General features: G+C 41.8%; 1 protein-coding gene across 1 annotated transcript in view; it reads right to left on the bottom strand.

The window, feature by feature from the left end:
- Positions 1–22,103, bottom strand: part of ctnnd2a (catenin (cadherin-associated protein), delta 2a) — a 244,656-nt gene that overhangs the window by 5,705 nt on the left and 216,848 nt on the right. The window contains 3 exon segments of the mRNA XM_035143145.2: positions 4,010–4,136; positions 14,917–15,001; positions 18,529–18,778. Coding sequence (XP_034999036.2) covers positions 4,010–4,136; positions 14,917–15,001; positions 18,529–18,778 — 462 coding nt within the window.

Genomic DNA, 22,103 nt, shown 5'->3' with positions numbered 1-22,103 from the left:
TGAATCTTTTTTTATCACTTAATGAGTTTTTAGAGAATTTCACTGATTTCCCAGGGAAAAATGTGTGGATCTTGATGAAAATCATCAGGCGTGTGTGCAATGCGGTGAAGCTTGATTGAATTTAAGGGGACTGTTGGGCCTTTGCGGAAGAATGCGCTCTGCTAAGAGCCACTCTAGTTATTATTTACTATTATTATTTAACATTATTAATTATATATTGCTATCTGACTTGCAAATGTATTTTACCTCTTCGAACCCTTTTTTTCCCTCTTCCTGTCACTTTCTCAAGCTTTTAGACCAAATGTATTTTTTACCAAACTGGAGGGATCACTGCACATGTGGCTGCAGTGCTCATACATAAACATGCATGCACACACACTGTACATTCAATCTCCCTCTCTCTCTTTTCCACACACACCCAGCATGTCACAATGTAATCCCCCCATGGCACAGAAATGCTTACTAAGTTGCTCTTATCTTGACACACTGAATTGCCAGAATCCTGCCTACCTGTGTTATCAGCCCCTTCAGTTTGCTTAGCTAAACATTCCTGCAACTATCCACTGTGTATTTTTTTTACAGTACATTTATCTATATAACCTTTACAGGCAGAAGAGAAGGATATTTCTCTTTGGACCCATTCAACCTGACTTTGAGAACTGTGGATGTTTGTGGAACTGTAGCTGCAGGAGAGAAACACATGTGCATCAATACTGAATATGTGTGTGTATTAATATCTGTCCTAACACGTGCACGCATTTGGAGAACACTGCTCTCAGTTGCAGAAGCATAAATGTTTCCCACGTTTCTGCAAAAAAACATCAGCACAAAAAGCCTTTGTTGGATTTCTCATATACCCCGATGTAATAGCAACGGGGTAGAACTCACATAAGACTAAAGAATAAAGAGTGTCTAGAAAGCTCACTTTATGTATTTGAATACTAAAGGACAACATATTTTTAATGTTCGACAGCAAAGAAGCATTGTAACCTCTTATCCCCCCCGGACCCCCCCCACATGATTCGGTTTGCTCATGGTGAATGAAATTGCAAAACGTTTAGTGCAACAAAAGAAACAGGGAGAGCGATTGTTTTTGACACCTTTGATATTTAATTATTCTCATTTGACACCTTTCGCGGCACATTCCATTAAGGTGGACGCTCAAAGCTGTCACACACACACGACTCCCCCAGAGACGGAGTCATCGCTAGTGGTAACGGTTACCGTGGGGACCTGCCTTGAAACCGCTGGGTATGAGAGCTTGGGAGACTTGTTTTATCAGTGCAAAACACAGCAGGACCCTGCGGGGGTAATGATGGATGCAAAGGTCTCGCTCTCCCCTCTGCATCTCCCTGTGTCTCTCTGCCATCCGAGCAGCCTGCAACCTCCCCTTCGTCTCTCTCTATCTGTTCTATCACTCTTTCCTCACACCAACTCTTTCACTCCCCCTCTCTTACTGTGCCTGCACACCATCATTACTCCTCCTGCTTTGATCCGTCTCTAAGGGGCTGGATTGCAGTCTGGAGCGTATGCAGAGAGGAGATATGGATGCATGAGGGTTTGTGTATATGTGAGTGTGTGTGTGCGCGAACATTGAGGCAGTCTGCACAGAGTGAGAGATCAGAGGGAGAGGTGAGAAGAAAGTAGGATTACTGCAAAGAGGAGGAGGAGGAGAAGTATGAAACGGGTGAACGAGGGCTAGATGAGCGTAAAGTCAAAGGGTGGGGGGGAAGCATGGGAGTCATTTCCAGCCATTTTACCCCAAACTCCTGCACATCCACACATTGTGATCTCTTTTTATAAAACGGATAATTCCAGTTCCTGATTATGATTGACTGTGCTTTGTTCAAAGCAGCTGTAAAATACTTCATAAATACAAAAACACACCTTTGAGTCAATGCAGCAGTAATTTATACATTCAGGGAATGTACAATGAGAGAAACAAGAAGAGCCTGTAAGGATTTATGTTTGGGCATTCAGGGAACTTGCTGTGTTCTGTCGCTTTGTTGGACAAATACTTTGTTGCTGCCGCCCACTTCACCGCACTTTTACCTCCACTTTAAGCTGACAAACTAGAGCCACGATCTACGGTACGTTAACCGTGACATCAAGGGGGTGACAAAGTGAATTTCCCCTGCAATCTAAAGCCGTTTTCAGACACGAACTCTGGAGGTTGTCAGCGAAATAGAGTCTGGACTTTCTCCCTTTTACACATAAACAATGCAGCAGGAGAGTCTCCAGTCAGACGTGTTCATGACAACACTGTTCAGAGCGTTTAGGTGAGGGATGGTGCAGCAGGCAGAGGCAAGATGTAACGTATTAACTCCACTGCAGAGATCCACCAAGTGCTTTATACAGCACATCAACCCCAGCGTATCGGCTCTTATCACCAAAAGCTCCCTTAACATCTTTGTCGGTGTCTTCTATGTGTAAGACAACACTCCCACTCGCTTGCGGTGAACCCTGCGAAGGATCTCCTGCTGTTTCCTCACTAGGACCTTCTCCAGAGTTTCTATAGGGGGCTGGCAGGAGAAACTCCGGAGAAAGTCCTCAGCCTCTCACTCGGACATTTGCGTTCTCACATGCAGCTGCTCCGGATAATGTCGGGGGGGTTATTTAAAGTTCAGTGCATGTCTGAAGGCAGCTACTGACGCCCAAGATGCTGGAGCAATATAACACCACTCAGAATCAAACGTATACCAGCATAAAGGACAACACGACTTAAACAGTTGCACAATTAATGGCGATGTAATCCCTCTAATCTTTAAGCATTCTTTCTCTCTGTTGCATTGGTTATCACTGTGTTGCTGAAGGACTGCATTGCTTGGCGGACGAATCGTTATGTGTTATCAATACATTTATACATTTATATGTGTTTATTTTACGCAACTTCACTGTGAATATGTAGTAACCATTTTATAAAAGCAAAAACAACCTTCAGGCCATGTTTTAGGGGTTTTCAGCACGTCATGTCTAAGAACGCCCCTTAGAGAAGAACGCCCCCATAGCTGTTCTAAACTCACTGTTAACCACGGCCTCTCTGAGCCTAATGCTTTAATTTTCAATGTCACTGGCCAAAGTCAAATCCTCATCCTTTACTTGCTCGCCTCGGCATTAACCATCCCTCAATCCCTAATTCTTCTTGCCTCCTTGCTTTTTCTCTTTATCTCCCTCTCTGTTTATCTCATCCCTCCCTCTTTTACTGTCTCCACACACACGCACGCACGCACGCACACACACACACACACACACACACACACACACACACACACACACACACACACACAGTTTTTCCCTGCCTCTCTCCTTGAAGACCTCTCTAAGCTGGGAGGAAGGAAAAGTACTTTTCTGCCTCATCAGCTTGCTAAGCCTGGTGTGGAGAAATCACAGCTCAAGGCATCTCCTACCACTGATGCTAACAGCTAATGCTAATGCACCCTTTACGAAGCATGAAGGCCGGCGGGCTCGAGCTACAGGCTAATGATAATCACACTTTATTTGCATGAGAGCCTGCAGATGGTGAACGCTGATGTTAACAGCTTCGGAGCCTCGATGGAAAGTCTGATCGATTGGCAAAAGTTGAAGCTACAGGCCAACGTCTTAATTATTTTACTGCCAATTCGTGATGCTATTGTGTCTGTCTGTCTAGAGGGACATGCACCTTAACTATGGTCTATTGCTGACCTGAAGTCATCGTCCTACAAGCAGGACTTTTGTCATAAATAACGATTGGTAGCCGAAACAAATCTGCCATGTTGCAGCATCATGCTTTTACAGTAGCCCAGAAAGGACAAACCAAACACTGGCTCTATAGAAGGCCTTTAATGTTTTTACTTTGCTTTCATGTTCACCCAGAGGTTTGAAAGGGAAGCGTGTGGTGATGGTGTCACCGCTAAATAATCTTACAAACTGGAACTTCAAATTCTAGCAGTTTGTTAAGAGAGAGGTAATGGAAGGAAAACGCACACATACACCAACACATAAATAATAAGTGTAATGTGTTCCTCACCTGAGCGGTTATTTGGGGACGTCCTGACGGGGGAGACGGAAGGAGTTCGGGAGGAGGAGTAGGGCCTCTGTCTGTCTCGCTCTATCGTTGAGGCCGAGCCTACGAAGTGATACTGGGAGTATCCATCCTGCAAAACAAACACACACCAAACTCATCATCCACCAAGGTTCACCTTTGAAACTTTCAGCTAAGAAAAAATTTAAGGAGGAGTAAATATTTTAAAAGAATCTCAAGGAAGAATCTCAAGTACAACAGCAGCAGTTTCGTGCACCGAGAGGTGTTTTTTCACTGATTCAATATTGATAAATCACAGAACAGTATCTGTTGAGGTTTGGAGATAAAACCCTCCATGTACCTCATGTCGCTATTCTCCTTCAAAAGTGAAGGAGCCAAAGTTTATATTGAGGCAGCCCTTTCAGGTAAAAGGGTAAAGGAGTGTTTTTTACCTGTTCAATTTGTTTGGTGGGTTAGAAACTTAGGGCTCTAATATTTACTGTTGATTTAAGTTGTAATTGAGGCCACAACACAGTACGGAGCCGGCTCTGTGTCGGTTTTATCTTTTTTCATGGACAATATTTGCAGACAATATTTTCAGTACACAAAAAGTGTAGAACTAGGATTTCTCCTAGACGCACAAGTGGACGGCACATATGCAGATCATTTAAGTACAATTGGAATGATGAAAGCAATGTTTGGAATTTAGGGGGATGTGAAACAAGGTTCACAGTGAATTTGAAATGTTCAACTGAAAAAAACAATTGTCTAAGTAGCTGAAAGCAAAGACAAACTGACTGATTGCATCGATAAAAATACTAAATGTTCCTAAAAACGTATGATAAACAGTAACTTGAGCTGATGGGAGATCGGGATAATTGATTCAACAAAAGAGATGTGATTTCAGTTGTGTGTAAACTTCTGCCTTCTTTGGTTAATGGACTGTAATTATACAGCACTTCTCTGGTCTTATCGACCACTCAATACAAGCCGCAGTCACCCATTCACACACACATTCATACAGTGCTCAAATATGCTGTGCTTTTATTTCCATCACACATTCACACACTGCTTGCACGGGGATCCAACCAACGACCCTCTGGTAAATGGACAACCCACTCTACCTCCTAACTTCTGCCTCTTGGACATGACTCACTGAAAAATGAAACTCTCACTCAGAGAAACTACATTTCAGAGTTGGTTTCCTTGAGTTTACAAACACGTGGGAAGTCAAAAATGTCTTGTGGACACTGAAGGACACCGACAAATACACAGCCCCCACACAGGCACATACAGCGGTCCACATACACCATGAAGCACTGCGCTTGCATTGAGTCTCAGCTTAGTGAATATCCTAATGTCCTTGCAGGAAAAGCTAATTAATACAACTAACAAATGCACAAGCATAATTACTGCCAAGCCGATGACTTTGTATCTGTATTAGTTTAGCAGTGATTGGAGCAAAGCCCTTTTCATAGAAATGAATAGTGAGAGTCAACAACAACCACAGAGCTGGAACCAAAATTCAATTTAGCATTAAGATAATTGGCAACCTCTGAAAGCAAAGTGTATGCGATGATAGAAGATAATGGAGACATGTCCTATCATTGCTTTACCGTCTGGGGGCCACGGCTAAGCCGTGGAAAACGGGTTAGACTGCGGTGAGTGTGAGCACATGGGAGAAAGTGTGAATCAGTAGAGTTAGACTGCAGAGGAGGAGAGGGAGAGGCTGAGGAATGGAGGGGTTGAGGCAGAAAGAGAGGAGGGAGAAACAGATGCAAGCTCAGGAAGACAAAAAAGGAATGAGAGCAGCTAGGAGGAGAAACAGAGGGTGATGACAGGAAAGTAACAAAAGGAGAGAGGCAACAAGAGGGAGACAGATGGAGAGGTGGAGGGAGAGAGGTGGGCTGAACTGGGCACAGTCCTGTGTCCTCCCCTGACTCCTGTATCCTGGCACGACACCGAGGTCTAATAGAAAGCTGGATCCTCTGACTCACAGCGGTTCAAAGGTAGCTGCCTTCTAGTCTCCGCCATCCCACCCTTTCTCTTTTCCACTTAATCTATTTATCCACACACACGCGCAGACACACGCGCAGACACACACACACAAATGAGCATTGTCACCGAACCCTGAATCATTGATGCATTCTGTGTGATATGTCTTGTCCTAAAGCCCCTTGAAAAATCTAACTTATAGAGGACAGTATATATATTAAATCTATTAAAAAGCCAGTCACAGCCATAGATTTCACACTGATTGCCTCTTTATGTAAAGTACCTTAATGCCTCAACACAGATTTCCCCTATTTTTCCTTCCTTACACACAGTCTGACAGTATCATATCCTGAACATCAGCGTGATCCCTCTCTTCATTGATCTTAAGATATTTATATAAGTTATTCAGAACAACTTTTGTTTGCTCAGATTTCAGCCTGACAAACTTGGTATCCTTGAAAACTTTAGAAAATCCAGCATTTGTTTGTAATGTCTGCTCAACCAGACAATCAATCAGGTTTAATGGGTTAATTAAATGGTACATCAACACCAAATCAGACACCGGTTGGAGGCCTGAAGTCTTTGGAGTAGTTTGCACCATATCCTCAGTCCAGGTGTGCTCGTTCAGTGTACACTGTAGACTGTATATAAAGATGGACAATGCATCTCAAGCTCCTCCCATCTTGCAGCAAAGACGCTATTTGGAGCCAGAGCCTGCACAGTAGCGATTAGGGGATGGAGCAGAGGATGGAGTGGTTACGAGGTGCTGCAGAAACATGCACACAACTCAGTCCAGTCAATGACAACATTTCACCCCATTTCTATAGCATCAAATAACTAATTAAAACCAGGTTCTGTAAAAATGAACACTTGGACTGTGATCAGAACTTCCTAAAATGACTGGACGTGTACTTTGACTTTTTAGTTTGGTCCATGTCCCATCTACTAACAAAGGAGGAGGCAGGGTTTATGACTTAAACTGCAGCAGCCATGTTGTTCATCTTAATATAGAGTGTATGTTGTTTATCCCGAAACCTTGAATTTTAAACTAATCATATGTTCCCGCTGGTCCATTTTACACCCACCACCTCTTTCTCCTTCACACTCAAACTCTAACACAACCCCAAGAATCAGGTTGCCAGGCAACTATTTTGCCTGTTGCTCTCACCATCACTGGATGGTTAGTTGAAGGTCATGGGACTCTGAGGTAACAAGCATTTACCGCCGCAACAAATGAGGTGTGTGTGTGTGTGTGTGTGTGTGTGTGTGTGTGTGTGTGTGTGTGTGTGTGTGTGTGTGTGTGTGTGTGTGTGTGTGTGTGTGTGTGTGTGTGTGTGTGTGTGTGTGTGTGTGTGTGTGTGTGTGTCTGAGGGCACGAATGCCAGACAGCAATTATGGGAAAAATTGTAAAAGGTTGCTCATGCTGAGAGGTGGGTGGCCGGCGGGGCACGGCGACGACGCAACTAAACATTGCCAATCCTTTTCACTCTCTCTGATTTCACACTCAGATTTTCCGTTTTACAAGCACTTTAGTCACACATGACGTATCTATGCTTACAGGGATAATTTGCCTCTCACTCCGGCGTTCTTTATCTTCACCGCCTGTGGTTCTGGTTATTTAGGAACTGACCTTTATTCTGCGACATTTATTGCAAACGGCGCAGAGAACTGTAAGAGGCTGCTGTGGCTAATACCTCTCCGTCTCATTAAAATACTGTTGTTCGCCCTTTGCACCGAGACAGGCTATCTCAGTGCACCTCCATCTCTCCCTGTCTGAGAACAGGTGAGCTTCAGAGAGAAACTGGGAGAAACATCAAGGCAGCTTCACACGCCTGATATTGGTTTGATGTCGACTGAACTTTTTCAAACGCTCATCTTCATCTCGCTGTCTCTTCCTGTTTACGCTGAATGGGAATGGATGATGCATTCATTTTACCCGTTTCTCCAAGAGGAGCATCTCATTTATTGCTGCAAAAAATGTAAAATGTAATCATGTAAATGTAAAAAACAAAAATTGGAAATTGGACAGTAGCATTCCCTTGGAGCACCTATGGTGTCATTGCAATACGATTTGTTCAAATGTATTCATTTGATTTCCAATGATCCTCTGAAGGACTAAGTTGTGCAATAAATGACCTCACACACATTTCTCACACACTCATACCACACAAACACACCCACGTTCAGAATTACACATCCCTGGACCATATTGTAAATCTGTCACACGTGTGACAAACACAGCATCTCTCTGACACTGAACCCCATCTGTCATACGTATGTGTATCTGCTTTTTGTGATTTGTGGAGTTTGTGATTTATGTGGGTGACATGAGTATGACATGTGTGCCTGCATATTGTGTGTGTGTGTGTGTGTGTGTGTGTGTGTGTGTGTGTGTGTGTTGGAGAGAGTGTGTGATTAAGTGCCCAAGCTCGGTGATTTATCAAGAAATTAGGCACAGTAACCTGACAGAAATTATGCACTGAGCAGGGACATGACAAAGTGTAATGTTGTGAATATACAATGCAATATTTGCTGCTAAGCTTGAGCGTAGAATGTGCAGGAGAGTTTGTGTGAGTGAGACGGGGAATTTGGTTCATGAAGAATAGGTTTATTTCTAATGTTTATTCATGTTTAGTTCTCCTGTCGACCTGTTCGGCACATTTGTTGTTTACTTAAAAGATTACCTTAGATGTCCCACCATGGGATTGTAGATTAAACACTACACACACACACACACACACACACACACACACACACACACACACACACACACACACACACACACACACACACACACACACACACACACACACACACGACAGTCTTCAGTCTGTGGACCAACTTCATCTACAGGATAAACTACAGCAGCAGTCAGCAACTGGGTGAAACTGCAAAATCCCTGTCGGATCATTTGGATAATCTGATTATCTTTATTACACCATATTGGACTAACACAGATGTTCACGGGAGTCCCGCGTGCTGATCTCCGTCATAGCAACATTCATAGAATCACTTCCTCTTTATCTTCATTTTATCAATCTCAATGCTTTATATCGAGCTGAATTACAGAGCTTTTATTTTGAAAAATTGTGAACTTGGGTCTGAAACCTCTGAAATAGCCATGATGCGGCAACAAGAAAAAATAACATCAGAGGTGAACAGTAACAAAGCCAATTCAGTTTCATTTTATGAAAAACATTGTCTCTAAAATCTGAACACAAAGTTTTCTAACTTCACTCTGAATCATAGAAAGCTCTGCACACAATGTCAAGCACACAAACAATACAAAGTATATTGTAGAAGTCCTTGAGGAGGACTCACTAAAGACAAGGAATAATTCTGAAGTAGCACCAGCATTAATACAGGCCAAGCAAACAGGCAAGTTTAGAACAGGCACTGCACTAGTCCTGTCAAATAATCTGAATAAACACAGGTAAAAGTATTTTATTGCCCTCTGGTCACAGCTATGTGGGATTTATCCTTAAGTTGGTGCTACTGTTGGTGCAAACTGATTTTTGGCTTTCGTTTATTAATGACTGCTGCAAGTCTGATCTTTCAAATCACCTCAGATGCCTCGACGGTTTATTTATGGGCCCACAACTTTTGTGTGCTGGGGCATTAAAAAAGTGCCGGGCAGCAAAGATCGTTTGCAGCTCTCGTTCTCATTCTCCCTCTCTCTCTCAGCGTGGACCGCTCCCATGGCACCGCTGGAGGATGTGATTAACTCTTCTTGACAAACGCACACATTTTCAAAATAACACACCCTCACGCACTGAGACAAACACACACACGCACCCATGCTCATAACTTCTATGCAGTGAAAGTGCGTTTCAAAAAGCTCTCATTACTTCGAGACTTCAAAGCAAACAACTCTTTGCCACAGCTCAGACTGACTCATTATTGACCCAACACTCTTGTCTACTTTCCGAACGTACAGACACACACACACACACACGCACACACGCACACACATGCACACACCCGAGCACGCTTATTCTGTAACTCTGAGAATTCAGGAATTAATCTCACTCTCTTCCCCTCACTTCCCCTCTCTCCTTCTCCTCTTTTTGCCGGCGTCTCTTTCTTCCCCCTTTTGCTTTTCGCTTTGAAACGTTTTGCAGAGACACCCGACTCCACTCGCGACTAAATTGTATGCTAATCCATGTTTGGATTGGAGGCTAACAGGATTTTTGCTGCACCTAACACCCATGACCTAATACGTCACGCAGGGATACTGAGAGTAAAGTCACTCACTTCAAGCTCTGGAATCGGGCGATAAAGTCAAAGTGTGGATCCTCTAAAGCAACAATTTGCACTTATGAAATTAGGTTGCTTTGTCACCAACCAGGTTGTCTGCATGCGGTTTAGGAAGTAAACAGCAATGCAGGCTGTCTATCAGCCTTGAAAACTTATTTTTAGAATGAGTGTATATAGCATAAAGCAGGAGCTTAAAGGTATAGTTCACCCAAAAATATAAAACCCCTCATTATCTACTCACCACTATGCTGATGGAAGTGTTTGAGTCCACAAGACACTTTAGGAGTTTCAGGGGTAAACAAGGTTATTTACACCATTTTTTAAGCCTTAAAGTCCACTACCGGAAATTGGGGGAGTGTGTGCGTGGGTTTCCGATGTACAAGTGTGTACGTGAACGCGCCTCCGAGAAGGATATCAGAGGACATTTAGGTTAAAAACCCGGTGTAAATGACGCCGATTCGAGTTGTACTTTAATCTTAGGGCTTGCGGACACTTGGATACCATCACACGAGCAGTATGGAGGCATGTTATGTTTTTTCTGTTGTTTTATTACCTCACAATTGACTTCAATTGTATTGGTTTCGGCTGCAACACTGATTTCCCCTGAGATATAGTGGTGAGTGGATAATGAGTGAATTTAAATTTTTCTGTGAACATTCCTTTAACTGCTTTAGACGTGCTGCATTTAATGAAATTTGGAAAACAGCAACATTAAAACTGCATGATGAGATGTTGATCACTGAAACATTGGGATGAAGCAGAGGTGGATGAATTCGCACAAAAGGGATGTTTCTAGAGGAGAAACTGCAGATGATATCTTTTCAATTTAAGAATGATGGACGAGGTTTGATGGTTGCTGTTGATGTTCAACAAGTTGTTTTTCTTTTTTTGTCTTATTTGACTAATGTTTACATTGTATTGGATCAAATAAGACATTTCACTCTGTTGTTTCAAAATGTGCAGCCATCAATCTTAAGACCGTTGTTTTCTTCCCTTTATCTGCAGTCGTCTGAAGCTCAACAGTCCTCTTGTGAAACCACATGTAAATTCACTAGATCTGGAGTTTGTATTTGGTTCTGCAACAAATCACATGCACTCATAAATATCAGTCCCCTAAACATTTACATCAAAGTCAATGCAGTTCTCTCAAAGGAATCACATGAATATATTGAGAAACTCCCTGTCTCGCAAAGTTAAAAGAAAGTGGAAGAATTGAATGGCTTCTCCCTTGGAACATGCCATACCCCTCTAATTTTCACAGGAATCAATTGAATAAGATTTACGTTCACAAACAAACAAGCTAGAAGGGCACCTGGAGAGCGCATAGACCGCAAAGACTGATTGGCCAATTTATCACCATATTGCATATTCATGTATTGCATAAGAAACATATTCTTTCTGCACATAAATCTTCTGCAAGCTGTTTACATTAGACGGAATGTATCCATTCGCTGATATAGTTGAAAGTAAGATTTGTTACCATATTAATTGAATCCCCCCTTAAAATGTTTACATTTTGATTCAGAAAATCTGAATTATTATCCAGGCCCACAGAAAATTTCATAGATATTTTCACTCTACACAAAGATCTAAACATTATTTCTTGAGGAAATCACAAAAGTGTTGAAAAAAATCCTTAGCAATGTTAAAGAAAACGAAATATTCCTGCATCCGCCTCCTGATCCATGCAGCCCTGCTCCACATTCTGATGGATTCTTTTCCAATTCATATCTCATCCTTCCATCAAGTTTTATGGTAATCTGTGCAGGTGTTTTTGTGTAATCCTGTTTACTATCAGACAAACAAACAGGAACATAACGTCCTCGGCGGAGGTGATAATTGTCTGAAAAAGAACTACTAGTCTGTCATGTAAAGCCAATGTCCCTCATGTCTGATTATTGGTGTGCCATCCAGCCAAGTGTAACGCTATCCAGTGGCAATGATTAGAGAAGTGTGAAGCAGATGAGGCTTCAAGGGGCCGCATGGGGATTCTGTCCTGAGCAATACTTGGAGATGAGAGGGTGACGAATGAAGAGAGTGGCTCAGTTGTCAGGATGAGGCGAGGACACACTGACGCCTCGGGGCGGCCCTGTCCTCGAGTGACTGCAGCAAACGGTCTCAAACCACAAAATCAACGTGCGAGTAGTAGTTGTTGTAGTAGTTGAGTGCTTCTTGTTTCGCCTCTCAAAACAGGTGGGAAACTAATTTATATTTTGGGTGAAGGATTTTGTTTCGCTTCTTCAAAGAACGACAGCTCAATCTTGTTGTTTCAGGATTTTATTTTGGAGGATGGACAGATTCTTTGAAAAGTGAAGTGCGGCTACTTGAAATTCAAGTATGAAATCCCGCAGTTTATCATCAGGGATAAATAACACAGGATTTGGATTGTGCTGCGGTGCTCAAATAGTCTCTTTTGATATTCTGCTAACTAGATTTCTTTAAAGATTTTACATTTGAGTCTCAAGATGTGACAGGACTGAATAATATTAATATGTCCTTCCCCCTAAACAGCCTAAATAAGAGTTGCACCAAGAATGGACTCAACCAAGGCCATGTCTCTACCGTTTAAAAAAAAAGTTGTGCAAGTAAACTGTGACGTCACGGAGGAAAATCTGCATGAGTTTGGGCAGGGGAGGAGAATGAGAAATAATCACAAAGGCATAGTTTGTCACAGGGCTAGAGTGTTATATAGCGTTAGGTTACACATCCGTTTATACCATTGTTCACACAAACTTGCAGCTCAAATCACTGACGTCATTCTTGGTTTTTCTCTCCACATAGAAATGGAGAAGAAACATTCAAAGCCAAGGACACATTCCTGAAGTGTCTTACTTAGTCTTTCTAAATAACTCAGTGAAACTCAGTGATTACGCCCGTAAAGGTTTCAGTGGCCCTGAAAGCCAGATAACCTTGGTGGCAGATATTCACTCAACAACATTCATTACTGACAAGTGAAAGTAGCAGAACATCTGTCATTACTTTTAATCAGGTTGCAAGTGTGCAAAGGTATTTGTGATTTGAAAAGCAGGAAAGTGTGTGTGTGTGTGTGTGTGTGTGTGTGTGAGTTGAGAGAGTGAGAAAGATAAAAGTGTGTCTCTGAGAGCAGCACACAAACCAATAATTTCTCTTGACCTTATGATTTCCTCACATTTTGCTTTTTGTCATCATCTGTGAGCCACTGTTGTAATGAGCTTCCAGTTTCCTGACAAAAGCATTCAGTCTTCATAAGAGCTACATAACCATTAGCACTTGTGTTAGCTTGCTTGACTATCTTTGTGTGTTTGTGTGTCTGCATGTCTTTCTGTAGTTGTAAAAACTACATTTTGAATGGCAGTGAGGACATTTTGGCCGGTCCTCACAACCTCAAATGGCTCAGGAATGCATCATGTCAAGCATGTGTGTGTGTGTGTGTGTGTGTGTGTGTGTGTGTGTGTGTGTGTGTGTGTGTGTGTGTGTGTGTGTTTAGCCTTTTTTTTCTCTGTAAACACTGTTGCTCACTTGAGAAGGTGCCCGGCAGACGTCCATTATTCTTTTGTTTGGAGGTGGTTATGACTCACCTCGAGGCAAAGGGACACACACAAACACACACACACAGTGATGCCAAAAACCACACACACTACAGTGGCCAATCCCCAAACCAGGGCTCAACGTCGTCCTTTCGTCTCAGGGACAGTAAAAAAAACAAGTTTGAGTTCCTCACAACCTCTGACATAAAAAGGGATTTTATGAATATATTATCTAGTTATGTATTTTAAAGGATCTCTTAGGATAGGAAAGGATAAACTGAACCAAAGTCCTTAAAGGAGCTTCACTTTTCATCAGGTTAATTAGTGACTCACAACTATGGAAACAAACAGTGGGGAACACCTTCACACTTGGCGTGTGTATTTGGCGTCCGAAAGAAAGTACCTTTTGATCATAATTTGGTGCAATTTGGACACCCAACCTGTTTAGTGTTAATAAACTGAATAAACACTGAATAACACAAGATGTCTGCTCAGCTCTGCAGCTGCACGGCAGGGCTTCACGACGGGGTATTTGATAATTTCACATGGCGTGCTTGAAAGAATAAATAAATATGAAACTGTAGAGCAATGGCACAGTTCACAGTCGAATGTAACAGTGACTGCCCACTTCTAGAACGGCTCTGCCTCCAGTAATACATGTTAACCTTTCATTTTCTCAAATGATGTTTCAGAAAATCGGTATAACAAAAAGGCCGACAAGATGAATGGTGAGCAACATTTCATTTGGAGCAAAAACATATTGGAAAACATAAGAAAAGGCAAAGGTACAAGACAGTGTACATTTTGTATATTTAGTGAAGGAACTATGCATCCCATCTTTTTCCTTAATGGTGGAGAGGAGCTCCCTTTACTAAAAACTTTGAGCATTTAACTTTGCAGAACGTTAACATACAGTACATAAAAAACCTGTACAACCCACTAGAGGAGATTAAACGTAAAGTCCTCTGGTTGGGACGAAACTGCAGATTGTTTTTTTGTTGCAGAAAAACGTTTTTCCGAAGAGGAGCAAATGAGATGTGCTTTGCAGACTCTTGCAGGGATCTTTTCAGCTTTTACTTTTTCATTCTTTTATCCGAAATACTGCAGGATTAATCGAAACCTACCAAACGGTGCATGGTGTGTACTCCATCCTACCTTCTTGTAGAGGGAGCGTAGGTCTCTGTACTGCCACATACTGCTGAGGACCTGAGAGGCTGCCTTCACCACCTTCGCTGAGTGTCTGCAGAGACAAAACGATTCAGAGTTATTTCTCCTGGAACCACATTCCTTTGGATAATATGGACAATGTTGTTATTCTCTCCATCTGCTTAGCTGCACAAGGTGTGTGCAGGCCAGGGGCACTTGAGGTGGCTTCAAAAGTAAGAGGGCCATTGCTCTTTTTGAGCAGAGAATGATTTCCCTTGCACAAAACAGAGAGTTTCTAGATGAGTCTAAAATGACCCTCTCTGCAATGCTAATGGTCCCATCAGTGCCACTTAGTTGAAAAATGAGTCTACTAGGAGTCGTTTCATAAGCCCAGCCCTTCTCACGGCTACAGAGGGAAGCAACAGGGATGCTCGTTTAGCATTTGTCCACCAAACTTCACAAAAACCCTCCTGAAAGCAGATTTCACCTCATATTTTATGCACGGAAAGTGTTTGGAAGATTGCCATCAATAAAACCCACAAAGCATTGGAATGAATCATAGTTACACACAAATGAATCTCTAAACAGATTCTGCACGTGAATATGGGGAGGGAAGCCTTCTGGTTTCCATTTGACCAATCACATTTGAGCAGGCATTGGTTGCTCACAGAGCAAAAGAGGCGGCTATGAGCTTTTTGATTTATCTGCATTCATATGCAGAGAGCTGCTACCAGTGATTTACTTAAATGTCATCTGAACGTAACACACCTAGAGAAAGTATGACTGTGTTTTAAGTGAAAAAAAAAAGTATGTTGTTCTGCTAATCACCATGGTTATCTTGGCAAGATGATTGTTAGTTATTGCATTTGACTGCAGCAATAAATTACAACCACCAAGGAGCAACATTGTAGCTTTGGAAAAAATCATGTTGCTCTTTGTATGATGGTATGTTTATGAAATTCACTGTTACAAGGGTATAGGTCAGAAGCCAATGTTAAAATTATTCTATTTTCATTTCGTTGTATATTTCAGGGGCAGCACAGTGGTGCAGTGGTTATCTGTTGTCTCTCAGCAAGACGGTTCCTGAGACTCTAAATTGACAATAGGTGTGTGAAGGTTTGTGTGTCTGTGTGTGTTGGTGACCTGTCCGCGCTGTAACCTGCCTCTTGCTCTCAGCTGTCAGCTGGGATTGGCACGACCCTCAAAGGATAAGTAGTATATATAATGAATGTATTTATTTTTCAGGTCCTGTGCTGCTTCAGGATATGGTGGCTACCTGTGGTTGAACTGTAATGGGCCTTTTCCCAGTTTGAAAGTGTGTAATTGCATAAATGCAGCAAGGCACCGCTGATAAGGAGCATTTATCCTCCGTGTACCTATCCTGAGAAAATGAAGATGTGCGGGCTATTAGCAGCGAGCTACACTCAGTGTGAAATTCGCACTTATGGAGGTTTTCTTGCACCTCTTCTCTCTGGGTAATGGAGCCCTTGAGCACAGTTCCCTAAATAGACCTGAGCCTCTCTCCATAACAATAAATCACCATTTGACCTCCATCTGATAACACTCTGGTGTCATGGCAACCCCTGACCCACTGGTTGCCATAGCAGCTGGGCAGAACACCTAGTTCAGTCTCCCATGGCGACAGGAGTTACAGTACATCCCTTGATGCATCTTACTTGTTGTTCTCCAGCAGTGTTTCATGGATGACTGGTCACAGGGGAAGTCAGACACTGTTATGAATGATGGATGTGTGGCTGCATTAAGGCACAGGTCATTTCTGACTGTATGGAGTGTGCTGCATTGTACCATGAAAGGTATTACAGCATGTAATGTTCAAATACTAATCACATTTTAGTATTTCAAATACTTTTCAAAGCTGGTTGTCCTGGGGAGACTCATTATTTTGTTCTCTTGCTTATTCAGGCAACAGAACATAATTTTCTCTCTGAGGCAAATGTTAACAGGTATAGATAGAGACTTTATTGATCCAGAGGGAAATTTAGGACTACTACATACATCATGTCAATATGATCTAATAACCACTTAAGCAGCAGTGTAAGAAAATCGGTTCTGGGGTCAGAAATAAATCCATGTATGAAATACGTTTTCAGACATGAACTCCAGAGGATCTCTGCAAAATTGGGTCCAGACTTTCTCCGGAGTTAGCCTTTCACACATGGACAATGAAGCACAAGATCAGACGCTTTCTAAACAACACAGAAATCTCTGGAGCGTTCAGGTGAGGGGTGGTGCGACAGGTCGATGCAGGATGTAACAACTTAATTCCACTGCAGCGATCACAGGTTTTTGTTTACAGCACATCGACAGTAACATCGTCTCTAATCCCCGAGAGCTCTCTTGACGTCTTCGCCGGCTTCTTGTGTGTGGCTCCGCTTTTTCACCCTGGGATATTGTATTCTTTTGTCAGTTTTGCATCTGTCAACATTAGAAACGTCATCAACACACCTAAGAGCTCACGATGAATACATTTCTCTAATATCAATATGAAGATAATCCTTTATTGATTCCTATGATGATATTTGGCCCAAGTAAAGACTTAATACTGGGATAAATATCAAAAAAACAGAATAGGAACTAATGGACACAAAACAAACAATGAAGGTCCTCAGTTCATCCTCTGATGTGCTTGAGCTAGTGGTGTAAACCATCTCTAAGTGGCATAGTGATGATGATGATCTTAATAGTAGCAATGAATAGCCTTTAATCCTGAATACAGTAGGGTAAAATGTTGTGGTATAATGTTATACAGTAAACTGTGCAGCAATATGGTTCAGAAGATGCTGCACTTTTTTTTACTTTGTCTTTCACATGCTTCTTAGGGCGAAAAAACAATCCCACAACTGCAAAGTCACCTGTGTCACTTCTTCAGCAGTGAAGTGTCTAATCAGGCTGTCCTTGAACACAACTCTTAAACTTTGCAAGACCCTACAATGGGTCTGAAGGGTTTCCCAAAATACTAAGTAGGCTATGTCACACTGTCCTTTGGAGAAATGTCAACTGCAATGATGCACTACACCCCGGGAAATTTCCCATTGACGTAATGATGCAGAATAAGAAACCGTGGTAACTCAAGTATGGAGTCAGGTTTGATAGGTCCCACACAAGCACAGTAAAGGAAAATACAAATTCAAAAGCCACGACATGAATGCAGAAGTGACACCACAAATGCAAAAGCTACACAACGGAAACACAATCACAGTGGAAGTGAGCAATAACAGACGTTGACAAGCAAAAGACTTTCTGCATTTAAGCCAGCCGCCGCTTATAATTTGATGCTCGTCTATTTGAGGTGTTACGATATAGGTGCTTGAAGCATCCCAAAGAAGAACGGTGTGTGGATTTTGTAGTTGTGTTGTTGCTTTTGCATTTTTGTTGTGGCTTTTGCACTTGTGTTGCGGCTTTTATAGTTCGGCTGCTGCTTTTGTGGTCCTGTCACTTATGCATTTGAGCTTTCTGTTAATGTGCTCGTGTGAAATGTCTCGGCCAACTGAAGCGTAAATGTTAATATCATTTTCAAACAAATCAGCAACTTCACTTTCACAGTAAATAACCTGAACCGTGTCATTTTATACTATTAAGTTGAAACCTTGGCCCACTCACTTGTCTCCTTTGCTGCGGGCGATGCCAATGAGTTTTTCGATGCCGCCGGCATCGCGCAGAGCTTTGGCGTTCTCCATGTTCTTGGTGATGACTTCATGCAGCGCGCAGCAGATGGCAGTTACCGTGTCGTCCGACATGGCCTTGCTGGGAGGGCCCATGGTTCCAGAGGTCCCACTGCTGGTGGCGTTATTGTTGCTGCTACTGCTACTGCCTGGTAACCGATGGATCAGATCTCTCATGGCATATTTACCTGGCGCAAAGGAGAGGGACAGAAATATTGGTCAGATTTAATTCCCTGCACATCCTCCTGTAAATAGCCAATTTTGTTGAAAGCACCTTGAAAGATTGTTCAATAAACTGCCCTGGGATGGATTATGTGAACAACGGAGGGGACGGATTTAGAGGAACTACTGAACATAATTTCCCATGGGCTGTAATAAGGAAACAACTGTTTGTTATTCCCTGTAGGGTTTCTGAGTCAACTCCTCAAAAACTCTCAGCAGAGTTTAGGAATAGAGTCAGAACAGCGGATATGAAGATGGCTGAGGAGATGGGCCAGTGAAAGGAGAGATCAGAGCAAACGGGCGATGAGCAGAAGAATGGAGGGCAGGAGAGGAAATGAGAGATGCTCGGAAAGAGGTGTTTGTGCTGACTGAGGCAGTGAGCAGTAGTCAAAGGGTAAGAAATGCTTTGAACATCATGAAAGATCTTGAACTCACAGGACAAAACCCTCAAGTCATGTTTCCTGAAGCATTCATTTGGATACAGAGGTAAAAATAATGTGCTTGAAACGTGATTATGTTTGAACTAAATCTACCCAGTTGAGCCACTTGGACACGGATTCTCACTAAAAGCAACACTTGAGTCAATCGAACGTCTCCTTAAGAATGAATCTCTATGACATGTGTTGCTGGGAATAACAAAACCCTTTGAAACAGTGCACGCCAGTTTCGAGATAAAGCAGATAAGTGCCACTGCAAGTGCTAGAGCTACTGTCGTATCCTCCTCAAATGGACCATTACATTGTCTCTGGCGGCAGAGAAAAGTGAGGCCAAAATAAGAATGCAAAATGATTTTAGATTTCACGGATTTCATTGTTTGTCAAATTCATTTTCTAAAATAACATATTTTTGCAGTAACAGTGCAGAACAACAGAATTCTAGGGACATATTGAAGAACAACAATCATGACATTTTGTATTATCATGACATCAATAATATCATAATATTACAAGTTGTAAGTTAATGAAAAAACTATAGAGAGTAAAGTTGGAATTTAACAAGAAAAAAGTTATATATTATAATAATAATACAAATTTACTTTATTGTATAGCACCTTTCATACAAGAAATGCAGCTCAAAGTGCTGACAATATTACATACAATATACATGAAAATAAAAACACGTTTAATGCAATTCATATGAGAGAACAGATTTTAAGTAGCATAACAAAGAAAAAAAAAGAAAAATAAGTAAATAGAAAAACTCATAAAAACAGGAAAGAAAGAAATTGCATAAGTGCAATCAAGTGGCAGATCTAGTTAAAGGCTGCAGCAAAGAGAAATGTTTTAAGTTTTCTTTGAAATAAGTTTACTGAACTAGCTTCTCTATAGCGACAGTCTAGTTCTGCAACTTTGGAGCATAACTTACAAAAGCTACATCTCAAATTTTTCTTTGGTCTGTTGTTGGGAACCTCTCAGAGTTGCTGCAGATGATCTCAGTGTTCTAGAGGGAACATAGATAACTAGAGAGTCAGCTATGTAACTGTGACCCTTGTATGTAAGGAGCAGAACCTTAAAGTCAATCCTGTGTGTAACAGGTAACAATGCAAAGCAGCTCGAACTGGACTAATGGGTTCTCTCCTCTTGGTTCTGGTGAGCAGCCGAGCAGCAGAGTCCTGAATGAGCTGGAGTCTATTGTTTTCTTTGGGAGGCCTGTAAAAAGTGCATTGCAGTAAGCTTTTCAGGTCTGTCTGATTAATAAATGGCCGAACCTTTGCTATGTTTTCTGAGGTGGAAAAATTAGGTTTAGGTCAAGTGGTTAAAGATATAATATTATATTATATATATTTTGATTATAATATATTATTATTATCATAAAATTGCAGAATGCAGTCTGCATCTTAACTTAAAAAGTCTCTATTCCTCTCCTCCTTCTTTATTCACTCTTTTCTCACTGTATTTCAGAATTTCCCCACTTTTGCATACTGGGTATCTTTTCATCCATTTATCTAGTGACACCTTCGGCCTGGTGGTAAATCCCTCGCTCACATTTTACCTCTTGCAAGTCTTTGTGATTTGAAAGTGGCTGAGAACATAACGCAGGACAATCAGATGACACCATCAACCTTCATAATATAACATACACTTGCATGCAGAAGATTATATACGTCCTTGTCCAACAAACACTTTGAATTCCCAAATGCACGTGAAGCTTAGAGTGTTTCCGTGGCTATCTCAGGCTGAGCAGAGGTTAAAGCCTCATTGTCTTTTGGCTGCGAGGACAAAGTTAAGCAACGTCCTAAGAATAAAAGTCATTATTTGACTAATTTACCAGCCGATGACTGACTGAATCATTAGCTGACGACTTGCTTTTTATTTAATGATGTGACTAATTTCAGCGTGAGCGAATGAATTATTCACTGACTGACTGCATGACTAATTTACTGACTGGCTAATTTACTGTCTGACTGCCAGCAAATTTACTGCCTGAATGACTGACAATTTATTGATTGACTGACTGACTGATTGAGTGAGTGACTAATTTATCAACTGACTGAATGTTGGGGATCCAGTAATAACAAAAGGAGCGTGTGGAGTACAGAGAAAAGACACAGGGAACTTTGTATGTGTGTATTTCTGGCTTCGAGACAGATGGTCTGATAAAGGGCTGTCAGCATATCCCTTGCATTTCTATTTCTCTGTGTGTGTGTTTGTGTGTGATTACACAGGTGCCTGCATTCATATCCCTATCAGTCTCTGCAACATCATCACATTCATCCACATTACGTACAGAACAGGGAAGATGATAAGGACTTTAGAGAGAGGAAGAGTGGAAGTGGGAGACAACACAGCAGTCACACATCATATACATTGTATAGGTAAAAAAGAAAGAAAGAAGAGGAACGGGAAGACAGGAAGTGATAAGAAACTAAGAGAAGAACGAGAAAGTTACACACACACACACACACACACACACGGCCTTCGATACTTTAAAACATTTTAGAAAAAAATGCCACTTATACAGAAAATCACTGAGCAGTGAGATGCATTACTCAAAGCCTCTCAGAAAGCAACCTTGACAATTCACACACGCGCATCAGACCCGACCTGAGCCTGATGCAGTTTTCCCTGATTACAGACATGTACGATTTAAAACAATCAAGTCGGTTAGCCCAGCCAACATGACCCTGAATCTAAATATAATTTTGTTAAATTGTTGTCTGAACCTTGCCCGGCCCATCAGGACCTGTCAGCAGGGACTGTCGCTGGGACTTGCTGGGACCCGCTGGGACTTGCTGGGACAGCATGAGTCAGGAAAGAATCCAGTCAATTTCGGTTTGAATCTGCATAAGGA

Source organism: Hippoglossus stenolepis, chromosome 19 (genome assembly GCF_022539355.2).
Source record: "Hippoglossus stenolepis isolate QCI-W04-F060 chromosome 19, HSTE1.2, whole genome shotgun sequence".
Taxonomy (NCBI): Eukaryota; Metazoa; Chordata; class Actinopteri; order Pleuronectiformes; family Pleuronectidae; genus Hippoglossus; species Hippoglossus stenolepis.
This window is presented reverse-complemented; position numbering and strand designations above follow the sequence as displayed.